The sequence below is a fragment of the Miniopterus schreibersii genome, assembly GCF_964146895.1.
Source record: "Miniopterus schreibersii genome assembly, chromosome: 5".
Classification (NCBI taxonomy): domain Eukaryota; kingdom Metazoa; phylum Chordata; class Mammalia; order Chiroptera; family Miniopteridae; genus Miniopterus; species Miniopterus schreibersii.
This window is the reverse complement of record NC_138106.1, coordinates 7585902-7608674: the sequence shown is the minus strand read 5'-3', so window position 1 is coordinate 7608674 and position 22773 is coordinate 7585902. Positions and strand designations below refer to the sequence as shown.

Here is a 22773-nt window from a genome sequence, read left to right as displayed (position 1 = left end):
GTGGTGTTCTGGCTTCAACTCTCTCATTTCTACCCAACAGCAGGGCTTACAAAGCACTAAAGGTAAACTTCTCCTTTCAAGATAACTGACATCTCAACTTCTTCTCAAGGGACTAATGGGGGAAAGGGCCATTCCCAAACCCTGGCAAAACATAAACTTGCCCTTCAGTAACAGAAACAGGATTAAACAATAAGTCCACAATGTCTGTGATTCATAATGTAACCCGTAAACAAGATTTCTCAAATTGGGGACCATGACCAACTAAAACAACACTCTCCGGAGCACATGAAAGCTTCAGGTTCCTGGGCAAGACTCCGTCTGGTGCTTCAGACTCCAGAGTTGCAGCCCAGGAGTGAGAAGTTTTAAACATGCTTCCCTACTGATACCTGAATGGTGAGAACTGTCAGGTCTCTCCACAGAATTCCTGCCTGTCCAAGTTCACATTTCCACCAAAGGGGGACAGGGAAATGACAGCAGACAAAACTCAGTCCTTTAAGCCTTCCAGTTTTTATACAAGAATTTGAAACTGGGACAAGGAGAAGAGGGGCCCCATAGAGTTCCGAGCCTGGCTCTGGAGTCCAAGGACTTGGGTCTAGGTAAAAGTCAGCTAATCATCACTAGACATACTCAGGCAAGTCTTAGAACCTCTCACGTCTCAGTTTCCTCACTCGTAAAATAGGAAAAATGATAAAATGATAATGTTAATACCTATAATCTTAGAGATTTGTTGTGTTAATGAGGTTAAAAAGGATACATAATGCCCCCCAGTAAAAAGCCTGGGACAAAAATAGTGCTCAATTAATGAAAGCTGCTATTATTATTAGCTATTAGGAATCTGGCGTTAAAAGCAATAGTAGTAAAAAGTGATCATTTTTTAAGATGCCAGGAATCATTTCCCTACTTCCCAAAATTAATTGTCTCAGAAAAATACTGCCTCAGGCAGTATTTTTGGTAGGCTAGATTTTTAAAACTAACTCTTGCTGAAAACAATGAAAAATGCTGAATAAAATAAATAAAGCATCATCTTAAAAGCACCGAAGAATGACCGGATAATGAAGAACTGCCACGCCAAATGCTGGGGTAAATCCAGAGCCTACAGGGCCAAGGGGAATTTCCACAAGCCAAACCACTCTGCCCTGAGGGTACTTGCTCCTCCAGGAAACCTGGGCTCAAAAGTCAAGGTCCAGTTGGCAGAAGGACAAACATATAGCCTAATGGAGTAGAACTCAGAGTATAGAAATAAATACACATTTGCAGACAACAGAATTTGGATAAGGTTTGCCAAGACAATTCAATAGGGAAAGAGTAACAAACATGAAACTGAATGCAGTCATCAATATGAGAGCTAAAACTACAAAACTCTTGGAAGAAAACATAGGCGTAAAATGTCACGACCCTGGATCAGGCAATGGTTTCTCAGACAGGACTCGAAGAGTACAAGCAACAAAAGAAAAAAAAATACATAACTGGACTTCATCAAAATTTTTTGTACTTCAAAAAGACTTTCAAGAAAATTAAAAGGGAACCCACAAAGTGGGAGCAAATATTTGCAAATCATGTATCTGATAAGAGACTTGTATCCACAATATATAAAGAACTCCTACAACTCAACAATAAGAAGACAAATATCCAATTTGAAAATGGGCAAAGGGCCCTAGCGGTGTGGCTCAGCTGGTTGAATGTCGCCCTGTGCACTGAAAGGTAGCCAGTTTGATTCCTGGTTGGTCAGGGCACATGCCCAGGTTGTGGGCTTGATCCCCAATCGGGATGTTTCTCTCTCTCTCCCTCTCCCTTCCTCTCTCTCAATAAAAACATATTTTAAATGAATGAATGAATGAATGAATGAATGGGCAAAGGATCTGGAAAACATTTCTCCCAAGAAAATATACAAGTGGCAGTAAGCACTTGAAATGATGCTCAACATCATTAGTCATTAGGGAAAAGCAAATCAAAAACACAAGGGGATACTTCACCTCTACTCGGATGGCTATCACAAAAAGGACTGTAATAAGTGTTGGTTAAGATGTTGAGAAATCTGAACCCTAATACATTGCTGGCAGGAATATAAAATGGTACAAGCCTCTGGAAAAGAAATTTGACACAGAGCTACCAATGACACAGCAGTTCCACTCCTAGGTGTATACATACCTAAGGGAACTGAAAACAAGTCCACACACAAAACTTGTACACAACTACTCATAGAATTATTCATAATAACCAAAGAGTGGAAACAACCCAAATGTCCATCAACAGATGAATGGAGAAATAAAATGTGTATATCCATACACTGGATTCAGCCATGAAAGGAATGAAGTACTGATACATGTTGCAACATAGATGAATCTTACATACATTATGCTAAGTCAGCAATTTTCAAAGGTGTGCCACAAGAATTTCTAAAACATGCAATGCCTGACTATTTAGTCAGGGGCACTGATCTTTTTTCCCTTAGACTGTCTAAGAAAATGACAACAGCCAACCCAATAGCCATCTGGTGTGAATGAATCCAAATTATCCTATTTTTTTGGTCAGATTCGGCAAAAAATACACTTTTTGGTGTGCCACGGAATTTTATTAATTAGTTTTTCATTTGCCAGAAAATGGAAAAGATTGAAAATCGCTGTGCTAAGTGAAGGAAGCCAATAACTAAAGGTCACATATTACATGACTCTATCTGTATGAAATATCCAAAACATTCCAATTTATGGCTCAGTGGTTGCCAGGGGCTGGGGACGGGGGGGGGGGGGGGGGGGGGGAGGTGAAGAGTGACCACTGAAGGGTGTATAGTCTCTCTTTGTAGTGATGACTGCACAGCTACTGAACTGTAATCGTACCCTTTAAAAGGATGATGTTTATGGCACATGAATTGCATCCCAATTTTAAAAAGAAAAAAAGAGGGCAGTTTGCTTGTTTCCACACTGTTCCAGGATAGCCTAGGTAGTAAGAGGACTCCAGAGTCTGACTTCCCAAAGTTGAATCCTGGCTCCTTTGGCTAATAGCTGTATGACCCAAGTGAGTCACTGGATGGATATCTCTGTGCTTTGGTTTCCTGTCTGTGAGGTGTTGATAAGAGCACCTTTCTGGGAAGGATACTGGGAGAGCTAAACGGGGTAACACATAAAGCACCTGGTCCCTAAGGGGGTGCTCTTATTCCAAACCACAGAGTCCTCACCCCCAAGTGGGCAAAAACTGGTCAGGGAAATGGGGCATGAAAGCAACCCTAGCTATCACAAAGGTTTCATCCTCTGAGGCTCCACCCTGCCCCATAAAACCTTATTCTGCAGTATTTCATTTCCCTCTAGAGAGAATTCAAATGGAACTGAATTTTCCTCCTAAGGGAAACTAATTTTAAAAGCTGATAAGCACTGTCTTAGAGAGAAAAATAATAAACACAGGTCTTTATGGTCAAAAGCTTGAAACCCGTTAACTGGTTAGAATATTTACAGGAAGAGAAGTCTCTGAATTTCCTTTTAGCTCCACTTGTAGCCTTCCCTTGAGAGTTGTCACCTGCTCCTCTCACCTCCTCCCAGACACCCCCTAGAGTGACTAGGAGTCATCCGGAGGGTCGGGTGACCAATGTTTATCAGACTCTGCATTTCAAAGACGACATCTTTGATCAGATGAGAGGTGAAGCTTACACTTCACACAAATATCTAGTTATGTCCAGCTCTGAGAACGGAGGAAGGATGTCAGCTCAGGATGAGAAGATAAACTCTCACCTTGGCAAGGGCTGCCTTTTCAGATGAGGGTGAATGAAAAGCATGAAAAGCAACAGTGCAACCTCCTGCAAGAAGCTAAAAGCATCTTTGTTCTCAGCGCTATCGCTGGCAATCAAAGAGGACAAATGCTCAGCCAAGGGACAGCCAGCCCAGCATTCAGGCCCTCAAACGTTGATTTAGCACCCTGCTGGGGCAAGTCCGCTGAGCTACCCCCAAAGTCAGCTCCGAGTGTAAAACGAGCCCTTCATTAACTCTCACACACCTCTGAAGAGCAGAGAAGCAGGAGATAAACAAAGGCAGGGGAAGGACAGGAAGCAGCCAAAGAACAATATACACACATCCCTGATCAGGTTTCTCAACTCTGGCCAGCATTTCCTCACCGAAATGCATTTCCTTTTTCTAGGAACGTGGTCCAGAAGCCACAGACCATGCAAACTCCTGCGAGCAGGGATGGGTGCTCTGATCAAAGCAAAGCCGCACTGTCACCCATCTCCTCCGGGGCTCACGGGGGTTTGCCTTCCAGAGGCAAAAAGTAAACAGGGCCCTTCCAATTTGCACCTCAAGATGGAAAAAGGAGGGTAGAGAAAGAAAGGGGAAGTCAAGGAAGAGGCTGACTCCCAAAGATCAAAGCTAAAGAAGCTGGTCGGCCCTAAACAAAGGGATTTCCTCATCGCAGCAGGACTGCAGGCTGCACAGATTTCAGCAAGCAGTGCCGTGTCTACTCCACCAACTTAACAGGGGTCCACAAGGAATGCCCAGGACCAGAAGGCACGTGAAAGCCATCTATGAGATATCCCAAATTCCAACAGGTATCATTTTAAATATCTGCAAGAGTTGTATAGTCCTAAAAATTGGAAAGCACGGCCCTGGCCAGTGTAGCTCAGTTGGTTGGGCATCGTCCCATGAAATGAAAGGTTGCCAGTTGTATCCCCGGTCAGGGCACATGCCTGGGTTTCAGGCTCCATCCCTGGTGGGGAGGCATGCAGGAGGCAGCCATCATTGTTACACTCTCACATTGTGTTTCTCTCCCTCTCCCTTCATCTCTCTCTAAAATAAATAAATAAATAGGTCTGGCAGCCGTGGCTTAGTGGTTGAGTGTCGACCCATGAACCAGGAGATCACACTCTGGTTCCTGGTCAGGGTGCTTGCCCATGTTTCGGGCTCGGTCCCCAGTAGGGGGTATGCAGGAGACAGTTGATCAATGATTCTCTCTCATCATTCATGTTTCTCTCCCTCTCCTTTCCTCTCTCTGAAATCAATAAAAACATTTAAAAAATAAATAAACAAACAAAAAACTTACAAAATCAATAAAAAATGTTTTTAATGTGCAAGAATGTATAAGATCTCATCAAGTTCAAAAGTCTCTCTTAAATAAAATATTTTCTATTGAATACCTTAGGATCCTGTCAAATTCAAATGACTAGAGCTAGGTGGAAAAATATATACATAGATTCATATGAGCCCCCCAAAAGGCAAAATCCCATCAAGCAATCAACCTGAATAGGACTACACACTTTGTGAAAAGACCATGAGTTATGACAGCAACTTCTTATTAGGTTCTGCAACCCAACTTATAAAACGGACCTCAGTGTAATAACCAGGGTGGTCAGAAAACTAGCTCTAGACAAATCCAGCTCCTGGCCGTAAGGCCTACCGGACTCTGGACCACAGACAAAATGAGTTAACTGGATAATACCCTTGGTGAGCAGACATCTTTCCACCCCCAGAAAATTAAGAATTAAGCACTCCAGCCAGGTGACTTAGTAACTGGATCATTGTTCTGTACACCAAAAAGGTTTCAGGTTCAATTCCTGGTTAGGGCACATACCTAGGTTGTAGGTTAAATCCCTAGTCGGGACTAGTACAAGAGGCAAAATTGATCAATGTTTCTCTCTCTCCCTCCCTCCCTCCCTCCCTTCCTTTCTCCCACTCTCCCCCTTCTTCTCTCTCGGAAAATCAACATATCCTCGGGTGAGGATTTAAAAAAAAAAAAAAAAATTAAACCACCACCATTAAGTGCAATCTTAATTAAATCCTCCTTAGGAGGTAAATTAAATGGGGTAACTATGTCAGAGATGCTAGTTATCTCCCAATATCTAGTCTTTCTTTCTCCCTTGTAGTAACACAACTCCAGGTTTTCTCTGAACCCGCAAATGTCCAGCTATGGAATGTACTTCTCAGGCTCCCCTGCAGCTGAAGTGATGTGAAAAGAAGTGACATCTGAAACTTCTGGATCTCAATTTAAAGAGGAAGCTGGCTGTCGCCCACCTTGGCTGTATCCATTCTGAGGGCTGGAATATGGTGAGGCTGACCGCCATGGTAGTAGTAGGGGTAGAGGCAGTCCAACTGCCTATCAGTAGATGAGTGGATAAAAACACTGGTACATTTACACAATGGAATACTACTGGGTCATAAAAAAGAAGGCAATCGTACCCTTTGCGACAGCATGGATGGAGGTAAAGAGTATTATGCTGAGTGAAATAAGCCAGTCAGAGAAAGAAAAGTACCATATGATTTCACTCATATGTGGAATCTGATGAACAAAATAAACTAACAAACAAAATAGAGACAGACTCACAGATACAGAGATTAGACTGATAGCTGTCGGAGGGCTGGGTGAAAAAGGTGAAAGGATTAAGAGGGGAAAAAAAACCCTCATAGACACAGACAACAGTGTAGTGATTACCAGAGGGAGAGGAGGTAGAAGCAGGTACCAGATAAATGGGGGATAAATGGTGATGGAAGGAGACTTGACTTTGGGTGGTGAGCACACGATACAATATACAGATGATGTATTACAGAATTGTACACCTGAAACCTATATAATGTCATTAACCAGTGTCACCCCAGTAAATTCAATAAAATATTTTTTTTTAATTTTTGAATCAACTTCCAGGCGGCTATCAAAAAAAAAAGCCAACCACCAGATACCACCACATCCTGCTTTATGTATGAACTTTCTGGACTCTTGCCCACAACCAATCCAGGAGTGGGAAATATCTATCCTAGAACTGCCCCCCTCATCTTTTCCCTCCCCCCTTTATTTATGGCCAGTGTAAACTCTTTCAAAACAACTTATATCTTTTTCCCAAAACCCACTAGATAAAAGAGCCCCATCGGCTCTAGGACAGTGGGCATGTTCGTCTCTTCCATCTAGCCCAGATGCTGGTGGTTTAGACTGTATGTCCCAGGACCACCTGGTCCTTTTTCTGGTAGCATATGGCTCAATAAGGACAACTTTCAGGACAACTTTCAGCCTCGAAGGTTTTGTTTAATGTAAGGATGGACTAAATGACCTGGGGAGACTAGAGTAGTGCTTCCCAATAATAACATAGTGAGGGCCACAAACACAAGCCACACTGGCAGTTTTTCATTTCCTAGCAGCCACATTTAAAAAGTAAAAATAAATAAATAAATAATAAAAATTAAAATAGGTGAAAGTAATTTCACTAACATATTTTAATTTAACCCAAAATATCCAAAAAGAAAGGGAGTCACAAAGGCCAGGAAATAGCACTCATAAGAAAATGAATTTAGCCCAGCCAGCTTAGCTCAGTGGTTGAATTTCGACCTAGGATCCAGGAGATGGAGGTTCCCAGTCCCCAGTCCTGGCACATGCCCCGGTTACCGGCTCTCCCCAGCAGGGGGTGTGCAGGAGGCAGCGGATCAATAACTCTCTCTCATCACTGATGTTTCTCTCTCTCTCCCTCTCCCTTCCTCTCTCTCTAAAATCAATAAAAACATTTAAAAAATGAAATTATTTTTAAAAAATGAAATTAGTTTTAATTAAGACACACAGTTTCCTTACAATACACAAGTGAAAAGCACGTTACTCACGGTTTCTGAAGAGGAAGATGATCTCTGCAGATTCTCACCTTGCACCCAAACACTCTCTGTCACGAATGCTATGTGTTCGGCTTCATGTATAAGAGGAGAAACAAGAAATAGGGCCCATTTGTTCAAGTCATCAATGGACTGGAAAGAGAGAAAGAAAACACACACAGAAAGGATTTAATGTCACTTCAAACCACAACTGCCACTTACCTCAATATCAGGGACATCCCCTTCTCTGTAATTCCAGGCGGGATCTAAATCATGTTATCTGGTGCCCTCCTACAGACCACATTCACCCTGTGTTTATTGGTGAACTGTGGCTATTCAAACAGCTGCAAAATCCCCTCGACGACTCAGGACAGCTTTAACATCTCTAGATACTTGTTATCAAACAATTAATTCTGACTCTGGGCTTATTCCTACCATTCCTTACTGTTCAGAATATGTAGGAGCTTTCCAAATGACAACTTGCAGGAACATTTAAAGATGAGGAGGGTCAGAAGTGCATCCCAGTAGGCAGAAGCCCGTTACTAACAGAAGCCTGAAGAACTGTTCTTCCATTTCCTCCAGCTCTTATAGCTTCAAGATTGGTGAGCAGGTTGGGGAAATCACTAATCTCTGCTCTCCTTCCTGAAATCTCTCTAAAAAAGACAGCAAATCAGTTTTAAGGCTTTAACCAGTAAAAACAAGACACACCCAGAGCAGAAAAAGCTGAAATCTAAGGCTGCAGGGGGCCAGTCTTAGCATCACCACCAAAATATACACACACACACACACACACACACACACACACACACACACACATATGGCATTTGAGTCAGACTCCCCAGTGTCCTGAATCACCTCAAATTTGCCCTTCCTGGGAAGATCAAAAGGTGTTTCCTTGCCCTGGCCGGGTAGCTCCATTAGTTAGAGCATCATCCCAATACACTAAGGTTTTTGGTTCAAGCTCACATTAGGGCACATAAAAGAATCAACCAATGAATGCATAAATAAGTAACACAAATTGATGTTTTTCTCTCTCTAAAATAAATTTTTAAAAAAAAGTTTCCACCAGGCCTAGTAACCTGGCACATAGTACATGCTTATTATCTGTTGAATTAAATTTGGAAGAGAAAAAAAAACAACTCCTCTATGTGAGTAAATATAATTATCGATATAAGAATTAAAAATAAGCCCTGGCCAGTGTGGCTCAGTTGCTTGGAGTGTTGTCCCATACACAGAAAGGTTGTGGGTTGTGGGTTCGATTCCAGTCTGGACACATACCCAGGTTGTGGGTTCAATCCCGGGTCAGGGTGTGTACGGGAGGCAACCAATTGATGTTTCTCTCACATTGATGTTCCTCTCTCTCTAAAATCAATAAAAACAAATCCTCAGGTGAGGATTAAAAAAGAAAGAATTAAAAACAAAAAACAGATTATCCACTTGACTCCAACAAAGAAAATGTGTGCATTAAACAAAAACCTTAAAATTTTCAGTTTGTATAAAGTATCTTTGATTATACTTATCAATTCTTATGGGACCTTCAATTATAAACATTCCATATGTACGCATCTGACTTAAAATATATAAAGTATAAAGACAATAAAGGCATAAGATTCAGTTCTGTAAAGTTATTTCGGTCCAGGCAAACTGACAATAAGGTATCCACTGAACCAAATCATCAGCCCCAGGATATTTTAAATCTTAAAATAACAGTAGCTAATCACAAATAAATTGTCAAGTTCCCTAATTGTAGGCCTTAAACATCAAGCTGAAACCCAACAGCCACTAAACACTTCTTCATTCACTGAAATACTGAGTGATTATTACAGGTCAAGTGGCAAAGTTAAACAGACCCAGACCCTAGGGAGAAAAAACAAACCAAAAAACTGGAAAGATGAACCGTGATTTAAACACTGAGGGCACAGGGCAGGCCCATCCTATCTAGTCTGGGTGGGTAAGACAGTGATATCTGAGCAAAACTCTGGGGTAAAGTTAACTATGCAAAGAGCCAGGGACACAGAAAGTTACAGAATCCCAAGGTTACAAGTTAGATGCCTGATCAGGGTACATACCCAGGTTTTGGGTCTGATCCTGTCCTAGTAGCGGAGCCAACTCCACGGCAACCAATCGATGTGTCTCTCTCACATCAATCTCTGTTTCTCTCTCTCTCCTTCCTCTCTCTCCAGAATCAATAAACATATCCTTAGATGAGCATATTAAAAAAAAAAAAAAAAGTAAAACTGTCTTCCAAGAAAATTAAAGACATTTTACCTCTCAATGTTTTGAATGTTCCAAATTTCCACTCTGAACTAAAAATCCACCCTTCCATTTTCCCCCCGTTTGTCATCTTTCTCAATCAGGGTTCCTTGAGAGAATTAAGCCCTCCTGCCCTCAGGCGTCCACTGTATGTCATGAACTTCACCCCCTGGCATCTAGGTAGTACCAGGTACGCACTCCTCGAGAGATCTGAGACATGGTTACTTATATATTGTGTGCTATAGTAGACTCACAAGGAAGGGCATTTTTTTACTTTGCTAGCAGCACCGTATAATCCCATACCTAAGCATAACCTCAACAAAATATTCAAAACCTGAGACAAGATTTTAATTCCCAGCCGGGTATTATGGTTTTACACACATACAAAAATCTCATTTTAATGTTAAAAATGATCCAACTTTCCAGAAGGAAAAGGCAAGAAACCATGAAATGCAAAAACACTTTGAAATGTTAATGAACAGTATCAGTGAGGTCCATGGAAATGTGCGCAGAACCGCGCGGTGAATTAAGTCCATGTCCAATAGCTGAACGGAAAGAGAACCAATGGTTCCTTTTTACCGAGAGCTGAGGTTCTGCAGAGATTAAAGCACAGCGCCGGCTGAACTTGCAGCCACCAGGCTAAGTCCTGGGCCAAAAAACAAAGATTGTGCAAAACAAACAAAACAGATGCAAAGGCAATGGGTGGGGTGCCCTGGCTAGCAAACGACGCAACTGACGGAGGGAGAGCACCGGCCGTTTTTGTCACCTCGGAGATAGGACAGAAAGCTGATAATCTGCTCGCTCTGAATTCGTGTTCTACCAAACTCCAGGCCACAGTGGAGAGGGTGTCAGGAGGCTAAGTGGGTTCAGCGCCAGTGGCCAGCGCACGGTCACACAGGCACCCGTGCGCCAGGTCGCCTGTCAGTTTCCGGACCTCTGACCCCCGCATCCGGGCCCCCGGCCTGGCGCTCCCGGGACCCCAGCCCGGGGCCTCGGGCCGGCGCGGAGGGCGCTTCCCGGGCTCCCACGGTCCGGGGCTGAGGCGGGCGTCCAGGCGGGCGCTTCCGGCTGGCGCGAGGGAGCCCCCCGGAGGCCGCGCCCCCCGCCGGCGTTGCCCCGCCCCCCGCACGCGCCGCCCGCACGCGCCCCAGCGGGTGCCCGCCCACCTGGCTCTCGCTGACACAGAAGACGCGGCCCCCGCGGCTCAGGCACACGCTGGCGTCGCGGGGCCGCGCGGCCGCGCCGCAGAAGGTGAAGGAGCAGCGCGAGGCGCGCAGCCGCTGCACCGTGATGCGCACGAGCGCGGCCGGCCGGCGCCCCCAGCGCGCCCACAGGTACAAGTAGCACAGCGTGATGAGCATGGCCGGCCGGCCGCGGCGGGGCGCGGTCCCGGGACGCGCCAACTCGCCAGCCCGGCCGGCCCCGCCCCTCCCCCTCCCGCCTGGCCCCGCCCCCGCCGGCCGGCCGGAAGAGGCGGAGCCACGGGGGGTGGGGACCGCGGAGTAGCGGGGAGGGTGCGAGGGAGCAGGCGGTCCCGGGAGGGGAGGGACGCGCGGGATGACGAAGGGAGGCTGGGCTGGCGGGGGGAGAGGCCGCTTGGGTCGGGTGTGTTGTGATGGAGGGAAATGGGAGGCCGCGGGGGCAGGGGATAAGCAAGTTGAGCACCAGGGGGTAGGCCCCGGGCTGCCTGGCCAGGTCAGGCCCCCCTTCCTTTGCGGGCGGGAGTCTGGTTGAGGAGGGGGCTGTGTATGTTTATAGCTAATTAACCTGCACCGTACGGGGAATCAGTGTGTGCCAACAGCCAGCCTGCATCCAGTCCAGCTGGGAAATGAGGTGAGGCCTTGCAAAAAGGATTTTAAGATAATTTAAGTTCATACAATGCAATATTTTTTTTTCCTGTATTGTACATTTTAAAGTAAAGGCAGGAACGAGTTGAAGACAGGGCAGGAGTAAGACAGATGAGCAGTAAAAAAAGGCTGCCTGGTGTTCTTTTACCCGTGAGTCACCAATTTGACTGCGAGCATCCTAAAACCAGTAGAAAAGGGGAAACGTCCATTAGGAGGATCCAGCGCGCTTGTCCCCTAAGAGAAGCATAATTATTCCTGACACGGGCGAGATTTCTCCCACAGGGCCTCATTTTTTACAAAGGCAATATGTAAATAAGTGTTGGGGACAGGACACTATGGACATCACTCAAAGGGACACCAGAGTTTCATCCACAAGTAAAGAGCAGAGTCCTCAACAACTGAGAAGCACAGCCAAGGTTTTCCCTGCGTGGCTTCCTGTTCTGGCCTTGGCTGTAAGTGGATGGCTTACTACAGTGAAAGCAGTCCGGTACACCACTCCCAAGTCTTACTGAATCCAAGGGCAGATTTTTCCAGTGCCCTGACCCTTTATTCATCTGCTTTAAAATAGCAGTATCCCACTTTCAAAACCTCAGACTTCTGGTCAGGTGACCTAGGAAATTCTTCCACTGTACATAGCAAGGCGAGACTTCAAAAGAGAAAGACTCCAAGAGGAAATAACTGGGCCCAAAGAACAAGGTGAGCATCACGGTGGACCAGAAAATTCTGTATTTAAATGCCTTTTTAAAGTCCTATAAATAATTCTTTATAATTATATGATGTAGCTTAGAAACTTATTTTAATTTCATTTTCTTTTTGTAAACTTTGATTATTTTCCTACAATTATTTATTTTGGAAGTTTTACACTTATCAAAAGGACTCAGAGTTCTACACCAGAGTTGCCTATGATTAATACAGATAATAATAAAGGCAAGATGTGAATTTTGACCCAAGAATTAAAAGACGCTTTTACATAAAACCTTAGGAGCTTATATGTGTCATTATTTCTTAATTGTACGAAATGCCAAGATAATATCTATCTCCCTGATCTCCTAGCAGTAAAAAATCAACATTGACTGGCAATAGGTCAAGATAATGCCAACTGGAAGAACTCCTTGAATGTATTCATTATAAATCTTGGTATAATAATATGTGACATTAACTTGGTAAAAAATTGTTACATATATTTTAAAAGAAGAGCTAAGTTTTAAGATAGGATTGAATCTAGTTAAAATGTATTTGCTAACTGTAAACTGTGCATTCTAATATTATTGGAAAGTAAATAATAGGGCAGAACCTGTTAGTTTGGTGAGAGAGCACAGGTGTATGAATCTTTTCACTATATTTCAAGTGACAGTAGAGGGACTCTGATGAAATGAAACTTACACAGAATATTGTAGACTGAGAAGGCTGATTTCAAAATGGAATGGCGAGCTGGACCTTTCTCCTGCCTCCTCCAGGAAGTCAATATCTGGAGGGAGCAGGGGGGGACTATGTGCTAAATTCTGCCATCTTCTAAGAGCTTAAAACTATTAGCTTTTAGAATACCAGTACCCTTAAGTTGAAAGCAAAATGAAATAGTGGAACCAAACCCTCCGTCACCTGAGTATGTAGAGCCAGGCTGAATGAGAGATTAGGAGTTACTCCACAGCCTTACTGGGATACTGAGAGCCAAAGGAACTGTACAGAACATCTTGATCTCTATCTAGTAGCTTTAGTGCTCATATTAATACCACATTGTTTTGGAACAATCATATTGTCAAATCTGGTAAAATGGAATTTTATTTTGTTAAAATAGAGTATAGAAATTAAAACCTTTGTGGGAATCTGTAGAAACCCATCAGATTGACAAAGATTCCCATCTTAATCACTAGGATTGTAGTTCAAAAATCTAACCCTCATGGCTCAAAAATCTAACCATTTCCAGTTTTCATCCCTTCTATCTTTTCTGCAGCACTTGCTTTTCTGGCCAAATGAGACATGGCTACAGACACAACGAAAGTACTAACACACCAAACATGGGACAGTGAGACAACCCAGAGAATAGAAATAGCAGGAAGCTGCTACCCATCCCTAAGGAGGTGGAAAGACCTGAGCACCTAGGAGCCAGGGTCACCTGGTGGAAGCTGGAAGTTCACAGATGGTCTCCAACTCCCCACCCCACCCCACCCCGTTCCCCCTCCCCAAGCTCTGAAATTCTGGGATCCCAATACATTGACAACACGATTCACTTGACAGTGATTTGATCTGCAGTAATATATTCACCTTCCTATCCCTGGCATTTAGCACTGTGCCAGCACATAGGAGGTGCTCAATAAAAGTTTTGGAAACTGGCTCATACATCCATTTGTAAAGTGAGGTAATACTGTTATCTCTTTTACTCGGCCGCTAGAGAAGTGCTCACAGAATTTTCTTCATTGGGAGCAAATTTATCTTCATCCATTAGAGGAGAGTGGTCCTTTACATCCCAGGCAGAATCTGTTCCCGGTTGGGGGAGGGGAGTCACCATCTGTCCATCTGTGAGCAGTTTCCTGCCCATCAGACAGGGCCTGCTGTTTGGGGCCTTAGTACCAATAAACCAACTACTCATGCACTCAGCAGCCTCAAAAGTCTAAATCTCCTCAATGAAGGTGAAGTGAGCTGTAAACAGGTGAACCCTGCTTGCTCTAAGTACACTGCTGTCTTCCTACTGGTCCTGTTCAATTACCTGAACTAAGGTCTCACTTTTAAAAGGCCAGTTATGGAGATCAAATAAATGAATGTGGAAATTGACTACAACCTTTACAACCAAAATGAGATAAAAACATTAGCAGCTGCGCACACCCCAACTCCCACCCGGCCTCTGCAGCAGCCCAGGGTGGAGCCTGTGAGCTGCAGTTTCCATAGTGAAGCAAGAGGTCACAGTCTGGAGTCAGGCATTCTGGGTTCCAATATTCCCCGGCCCCAGACTCCACACATATGCACACACGAATGCATTTAGTGACCGTGGGCAGGTGCCTCTGTTTCCACAGCTTGGGAATTAGAGCATCCACAAGGTGCCAGTGGAGGGTGAGCATACAGCGTTGATTATACCCGATTAGAATTGCGCCAAGGTGATTTCATGGTTGTGCAAACGTCATAGTGTGCACTTAACACACTTTATGGTACAGCCCGTTGTTCCCAGGCCTGTACAGCATGTCACTGTATAAAACAACACGAGATTAAACCAAGCACAAGAGAAAATGATGCAATCAAGAGATGCAGCAAACGAGATTGATGAGGCTGCTACCAGCAAAACATGGCTTACTGTTTATAGCAAACATTTTTCTTTGTAAGTAGAAAGAACACTAAAATAAAAAGTATAGCATAGTAAATACATGAACCAGTAACAGTCAATATCATTATGAAGTAGTATGTTCCATACATAATTGCATGTGCTATACTTTTATACGACTGGCAGCTCAGTAGGTGTGTGTACACCAGCATCACCACAAACACGTGAGTATATATTATGACTGCTGCAATGTTATGACAGCTAACATCACTAGACTATAGGAATTTTTCAGCTCCATTGTAATTTTATGGGACCACCATCACATACGTGCTGCGTTGTGGACCAAAACATCATTATGCATGACTGGTGCCTGTTCTGATCCAGAAACAGCCACCTGTACAACGTCAACAGGAAGGGAAGGGTAAGGCAATTTCACCCTCACAAGAACTCTAGGGAGTGGATACTATTTCCTCCTTTTAACAGCACAGGAAACTCAGACTCTCAGGTCCACACAAAGCAGGGCTCCTTTCCAATAGATCCCACAATGCCTTTCTCAGGCACAGAAAAGCATGTCTGCCTACAAATATTCTTCAACTGGTCAGTCATGGTGCCTGAAGTCTATGCCACCTGAAATACAACTTCAGGTTATGTCACCTCCCAATGAAATGAGATTTAAACTGAAATCAGTGTCAAGTCCTGGGCTGCTGCTTTGAATGGTGTCTATCACATTAACTAGAAAATTCAGAGTAGGACCATGCATGTAGGACAGAGGGCAAAAATATTCAGTTGTATATGAACTGCAGCCCCATAAGTTGCTGAGTGGAATCCTGGACAGAGCATATTTGGAACAAAGACCACAGGGACAAGCAGAGGGTAAGGATTGTTAGGCAGAGTGCCCTGGCAGTGCGTGTAACCAAAGCACACAGGAAGATAGCTATGGAAAAGCAGACTCCACGTACGAGTTACAAACACTGCAGTAACGCCGAGCACAGAGGCCTTCTCTCCTTGTGGCCAAAAGTTCCATGAAAAGGGGCAGATGAGTTGTAGGACAACTTAATTTTCTCTTCCCCTTCCACCAACCTGAACATTTTCTCTTTGGAACTGTCACTTCCATGCTTATGAAAAGCCAATTACTGCTTAAGGAAAACAAAAAGTCATACCTATTACAAAACCTTTGCTACTGGAAATTTCATGGGTCTGGCAAGAAGCCTGGTGGAAAGAAGCAGTGGGAGCACCGAGGCATTCTGTGCAGCCCCGTCCACAGCTTTGCCTCCCCACGGCCCACAGCTTTGCTTCCCCGCTGCTGTCACTGAACGTGTGTTTCCCCGGAGGCACCAGGGCTGAGAATCCAGAAAGGGGTCCCACGAAGCGGTGGTGCCCCCTGTTGATGTCCCTCGCTTTGCAGGTCAAACCGTGACTTTTAAAATGTTTATGCAAACCCCACTTCTTAGCCCCAAAAGCATTGCAGGCAGTTTATTGTAACAGTAAACCTGGTGAAATACGAAAAGAAATGAAGCAGCAACTCAGTAACCGCAGGCCTAAGCGCGTCGCGTGTGTGAGACGGTCAGGCCTAGGGGGAGAGCCCCTCCGGGGAGCCGGGAGCGCAGCGCCGCGCCGACCCGCCGCCCGGGAGGGTCCAGCCCCGCTCGGACACCTCGAACCCGGGAAAACAAGGCCAGACGCGCGGGCCGCGACAGCTACTCCTCTCTATAAATGTCTCCCCAGGAGGGCAAAGCAGCGGGATCAAAGAGCCGGGGAGAGTCGGGCCTTTCCCAGGAGCCCCGCCGGGCGGCGCGCCCGCGCCCGCGGAGCCTCGGCCCCGCTGCCCGGCCGGACGCGGCCCCGGGAGCCATCGGCGCCGCACGTACCTGTGGGCCCACCCCGGCCGCGGTCCCGGCCTCCGGCCCCCGGCCTCCGGCCTCCGAGCCCCGCCGCTGCTCCCGCGCCGAGTGGGCGCCGCCGCCGGAATGCGCCCGAAGGGGGCGGGGCGTCGTCGCCAAGGACCGAGCAGGTGGCGGCGGGGGCGTGGGAAACAGACCGTGGGAAAGGCCGGATCCGGACGGCCCTCGGTGGGGCCCCCGAGGGGGCGCAACCCCGACTTCTGGCCACGCGCCAGCCCGCTCTGTCCCCGCCGGACACACTGGCTCGGACGCCGGGCTCGGCCGGAGTAACCCCTCGCCGCCCCCGTCCGCGTGGGGCCGGAGCACTGCCTCGGCCCGCGCAGCCGCGCCCACCCCGTCCAGGCCCGCCCGACTGTCACGCGGCCCCTCCTCCCGGGGCGCCCGACCCGGCGGGGCGAGGCCCCTTCCAAGCCCGCTGCGGAACGCTCGCCCATCCCATTGTTTGTACCACGTGTCTGCCTTCCCTCCTCACACACTCGCGCACTCGCGCACACACACACACGTACACACACGCACACACATTCACACGCACACGCACTCACACACACATTCACACTCGCACACACTCGCACACTCACGCACACGTACACACTCGCGCGCACACACTTGCACACGCATTCACACTCACACTCACTCGCGCACACATTCACACACACACACACTCACACACCCCAGGGGCAGGGGCAGGGGCAGGGGCAGGGGCTGGATCTGTCTTTGTTCCTGGCACACTGTGAAAGTGGCTGAAGATTTTGCTCAGTGAGAGAGAAAAGAAGCCAAACTTAGGGCTCCTGACGGTGCTCGCGGGCGGTGCAGAGCGTGGGTTACTCAGCGATTGCTTTCCCTGAGCTGCTGCTCCTCGCGTTACAATAACTGATCTTCCTTCACTGAGGACCCACCAGGTTTCCAGGGCTACCCCAAGGAGTCCTAATGTTCAGCACAGCCATTTCAGGCAAGGATGGGGGCTTCCTCCCGTCTGGGGGGCTAGGGGGTCCTAGTTCTGTGCTGGGACCCAGACCCACACGTGGTGTCCACTGGAGACAAGTGGGGAGACTCAGCGTTTGGGGAAAGGAATCATGCCTGACCCTGGGGGCAGGTGCTTACCCATGGGCTACAAAGTACCCCAGGTCTAAGGAAACCTCGAGTTGAGATCTCCCATCACTGCTGAGGTTTCTGTAAATCGGGGGGGGGGGGGGGGGGGGGGGGGGGGGGGGGTTCAGGGGTGATCATAAACATCTTCAATTACACGGTTTTTGATGGCTGCAAAATATTCCGAGTTTGCAGAACGCTGCTGCTATTGGGCTGTTTTCCCCCATGTTTGCTGTCATGATGTCGAAGTGGACAGGCCTATACAGAACTTTTTAGCCGCGGTTCCGGTAATTGTTTCAGATGTGTTCCTATACTCCTGTAAGTCAGGGATCTGAACCCTGCTAAGACTATCGAAACGTAAGGCCAGACTTCTTGTCTGAAATGTTGTATGGCTTCATCTTCTTGCAGAAGAGCGAGGGCTTATTTTTAGCACACCCTTGTCAGTATCAAGTTCTACAGTACAAGTGTCTTAAAATCTTTGCTATTTTGATTAATGAAAAATGGTGTCTGACTTTAAAAGATTCATTTTCTGTTCTTTTGAATTACTAGAAACACTTATTTTTTTTCCCCAATTGTCTTACTGGCCATTTGCATTTCTTCATCTATTAATTACCTATTCATATCCATTGCTATTTTTCAGTTTTGGTGTTAGTATTTTCCTTAATGATTTTATGGGTTCTTTATATGTTAAGGATATATATATTAACGACATTAGCCTAGGATATTAGTCCGTAGCTGTGATATTCGTGGCGTATTTTTAATCCTAGTTTATCATTTGCCTTTTGGCCTCATTTAAGATGGCTCTTGTACCATTTTAAAGTTTTAATTAAATAAAACCCCTCAATTTTTTCTTTTATGACTTCTTCCATTGATTTCATGTTTAGAAAGTGTCCCCTAATTTCCCAAACGATAACTATTCCCTAATACTTATAATTTTTAAGTGGTTACATTTCAGGTTAACCATTACCTTGAAGGCCTCTTCCACCTGTAAAATTTTGTGGTTTCCTGAGTTTCTCTGCATTGCTGTTTTTAAATGCAACATACAAAAACAGTAGATAGCAGTGAATTTTTAACTACATTCAGTAGAGTTTCTGTAACCTGGATATAAGGTAAGAAGTCTGGTGATAAAATGAACACTGCGCACCTGCCCGATTTGAAAACTAGAACCCCGCCAAGACCTCTGTAGTCCTCATTGAGTCCATGTCCCTGGCTCCACAATCTCGTTTACATTGATCATTTCTTTGCTTTAAAAATCTCAAATTCAGCCCAGCCGGGTGTGGCTCAGCGGTTGAGCATCGACCTAGGATCCAGGCGATCGGGGTTCGATTCCCTGTCAGGGCACATACCCGGGTTGCGGGCTTGATCCCCAGTCGGGGGCGTGCAGGAGGGAGTCGATCAATGACTCTCTCATTACTGATGTTTCTATCTCTCTCCCTCTCCTTTCTTCTCTCTGAAATCAATAAAGATATACATAAATAAGTAAATAAATAAATACCTCAAATGCAGATGAATGCATCTCTACACAGTACATTGTTTTGCTTTTTAGCTTTATAAAAATAATACTATTCAATAAGTAAACTTCTTCCATCAATAAATGAGTGGATAAAAAGTAGCGGTATATATATACATATATATACACACACACACATACAATGGAATATTACTCAGCCATAAAAAAAGAATGAAATCTTACCATTTGTGACCGCATGGATGGACCTAGAGGGTTTTATGCTTAAGTGGAAAAAGACAAATACCACATGATTTCACTTATATGTGGATTATAAAGAAAAAAATAAATGAAAAACAGAAAAAGTAAACTTCTGAGCCTTGCATTTTTTCTGGGCCGAGTTTCTAAGTTTCACACATGTAACTGTGCACAGCTGCTTTTTGCTCATTTCCTTACTCTGTAGCGTTCCATAGTATGACCGCACCATAACCTGTTTTGCCATTGTTTGCTGATGACACTGAATAACTGCAGTTTGCTGCCCGAACATCCCCTTCTTATCTCCAGGGCCCACAGGCAGGTGCTTCTCTGGGTGTGCACCTGGGAGAGGAATTACTGAACCGCCCTAGAGTTCAGTGTTAAAAGGTAATGCTAAACCATTTTCCAAAGCAGAGATACCAATTTACACTCCCGTTGCCAGTGGTTTTTTATTTGTTTCCAATTCAATGCCTTTGAGGCCAAACACTTTTTCTTTTAAATTTTACATTTATACTGATTTTCACAACTGCCTCGGGGAATTATGAGGTTCTGAAACACAAAATTTCACACTGTGGTTGTTCATCAGGAGAATCCTCTAGAGGCAATGAGCCAGTTAATCACAAGGCTGTTATTGTCCAATGTCTAAATTTAGGTCATGGTGGCTTGGATTAGACCCAGGAGTCCTAGGACAACCGCAGGGGTATTACTAACCCGAAAAGGCTGCTGTAAGCTTGGTGTGGGGAGTTTTCCTAGTAATACGAGAGAGACCTTTGCACAATAGCTGGCGCAGCTGCTCTCATAATCTCCTGCTATTTGTAGTCTATGCCCTCACCTCCCACATTACATACAGCCTTCTATTTAAATCAGCCACTCTTGAATTTATACTCCCTTCTTCAGGCCATAAAAACACTTATGCTTTCTGATTTGGTATGCATAATTCTGGACATTTATCCTAAAAATGATAAAAGAAGAAAAATTATACTTGTGAAGATGTTGATAGCAGCATTGTTTATAAGGGGAATTTTAAATATATATATATATATATATATATATATATATATATATCTTTATCGATTTCAGAGAGCAGAAAGGGAGAGAGAGAGAGAGAAACATCAATGATGAGAGTCATTGATTAGCTGCCTCCTGCACGCCCCCTACTGGGGATCAAGCCGGAAACCCGGGCATGTGCCCTGGCAGGGAATCGAACCACGATCTCCTGGATCCTAGGTCGATGCTAAACAGCTGAGCCACGCACAGCTGAGCATATAAGGGGGATTTTTTAATTCAAAAATTTTAAATTGACAACAACAGGGAACACATTATTCAAATAGTGGTATATCTACTCAGTGGTACAAGGTATAACAGACTTTTTTCTTTTCTGAACCATTTGAGATTAAGTTTCAGAAATCATGACTGTTCACCCCTAAGTACATCAGGCTATATTTCCTACGAATAAGAACATTCTCTTATGGGCCCCGGGCAGGTAGCTCAGGCGACTGGAGCGTCATCACCGTACGGGTTGGATCTCCGGTCAAGGCACAGAGAAGAAGCAACCAATGAATGCGTAAGTAAGTGGAGCAACAAATCTCTCTTTCTCTCTCTCTCTCTCTCTCTCTCTCTCTCTCTCTCTCTCTCTCTCTTTCTGTCTCTACCTATTTCTCTCTCTCCTCAATAAATCAATAAAAAAAGAACATTCCTTTATGTAACCATATTGCAAAGACCAAATTCAGAAAATTTAACATTGATCCATTGCTAATAATATCTACTCTTCAGTCCAGATTGTTCCAATAACATCGTTTAGAGCAATATTATTTTTCCCAGTACAAAATCACACATTTCATGAGTTGTTATGTCTTTTTAGTCCCTTTAATCTGGAGCAGTTCTTTAATCCTTGCCTTTGTCTTTCATGACCTTGACATTTTTTAAGAATCAGGCTCGTTATTTTTTAGTTTGTCCCTCAACTTGAGTCTGCTGTTTCCAAGTGATCCAACTCAGGTTAAGCATTTTGGGCACCTGATGTCAGTTCATCCCTTATTGGTGATGCTGACTTTGATCACATGGTTAAAATGGTATCCACCAGTGTTTCCACTAGATAGCTTCCTTTTTTCTACCTGTGTAGTTAATCATCTGTGGAGTGATGTTTTGAGACTGTGTAATAGCTTATTCCCCAACAAACTTGCACCAGGCGGTTTTGGCATCCATTCAATATGTGACTTTTTGAACTCTATTGCTCCTTCAGCATTCATTAGTTGGCATTCTACTGTACAGAAGAGCTGTCCCTTTTAGCTCTATGTATATGTAAGTTTATTTGCTTTTTAGTATCACTAAACTTGTGGGCTCTTTTTTATCCATTGTGATAATCCATTAATGCAATACTCATTTTGATGCTCAAATTGTTCCTCATTTGGCCGTTGGAAGCCCTGTCAAGCTGGCCCCTGTGTCCTCCTGGCCTGTCCCCATCCTTCTTGGACCATCGCCTTGCTTTCAGCTGACACAACCTGTTCCTGGCTCTTCTTTCACTTTCCCTGCCCCTCCCTGAATGACCCACTTCTCCCAGGAGCTCTGGAGAATGATATTTAGAAACCAAGATATGGACGCAGGGAATGCTCATGGCCTATGGGGTGCCTTGCCCCCTAGGCTTTCAGCAGGCAGATCCAGGAGACAGATCCCAGTCACAGAGCTCTTGCCTTCCTTTTCTCCATATTTGTATCACCCTCTCCCACAGTGAGAACCCTGCCTCCCCACAATATCATTATAATGACTAATTTGCTTAATCCCACAGCACACAGAAAATATTGTCAGAGTTGCTACTTCAGATCACTACCAACTAAATAAGTTCAAAATTTCTTCGTAGGTTTTTTGTTTGTTTGGTGCTTGTTTACAAACACAAGGTGTGCATCGAAGAGCTGTGTACAAAAGTAATTTGAGTTTATTTTTCTGTCTTGTGGGTAATTTACTATACAGGTTAGTTCATTTGTTTACTTCCATTTGTATGCAATTTTAGGTTTTTCTCTCCCCCATCTTTATTGACTCAATTTCATTGTTTTAATATTAAAACATTTACAGGTTTCTAAACATCAAAACTACCAAAAATGGTCTGGCTTAAATAAGTGCCATCTCCTCTTAGACTTTTAGTCCATTCCCAGCCACCCACTGTAGGTAACCAATTTATTAATTTCTAAATTTATTAGTT

The 22773-nt window shown here is 44.8% G+C and overlaps 2 protein-coding genes and 1 long non-coding RNA gene across 9 annotated transcripts in view; 2 read left to right on the top strand and 1 right to left on the bottom strand.

Moving 5' to 3' along the window:
• The window catches only part of CHAF1B (chromatin assembly factor 1 subunit B), a 371302-nt gene extending 363925 nt beyond the window's left edge, over positions 1 to 7377 (top strand). The window contains exon 15 of the transcript XR_013998912.1: positions 7361 to 7377. The gene's annotated coding sequence lies outside the window, so the exon portion shown is untranslated. The remainder of the gene's footprint in view (positions 1 to 7360) is intronic.
• Positions 1 to 16926, bottom strand: part of HLCS (holocarboxylase synthetase) — a 156937-nt gene extending 140011 nt beyond the window's left edge. For 2 of the 6 annotated variants that reach the window (XM_081138880.1, XM_081138883.1), the window contains exons 1-2: positions 10961 to 11227; positions 7557 to 7694 (exon numbers count right to left, since the gene is read on the bottom strand). In XM_081138880.1, the coding sequence (XP_080995006.1) occupies positions 7557 to 7694; positions 10961 to 11155 (333 nt within the window). In that variant the 5' untranslated portion in view covers positions 11156 to 11227. Of the gene's footprint in view, positions 1 to 7556; positions 7695 to 7986; positions 8168 to 10560; positions 10630 to 10960; positions 11233 to 16759 lie in introns of those variants that run through there. The other 4 variants (XM_081138884.1, XM_081138881.1, XM_081138885.1 and 1 more) reach the window with 4 other exon arrangements.
• On the top strand, positions 10970 to 13979 carry LOC308557960. Of its 2 annotated transcripts, none has more exons than XR_013998915.1 (3): positions 10970 to 11128; positions 11711 to 12337; positions 13593 to 13978. It is a non-coding gene; the product is annotated as an uncharacterized lncRNA (long non-coding RNA). The 2 variants fall into 2 exon arrangements; XR_013998914.1 differs by having other exon boundaries at positions 10973 to 11128; positions 11924 to 12337; positions 13593 to 13979.
• Positions 16927 to 22773: the final 5847 nt, after the last annotated feature.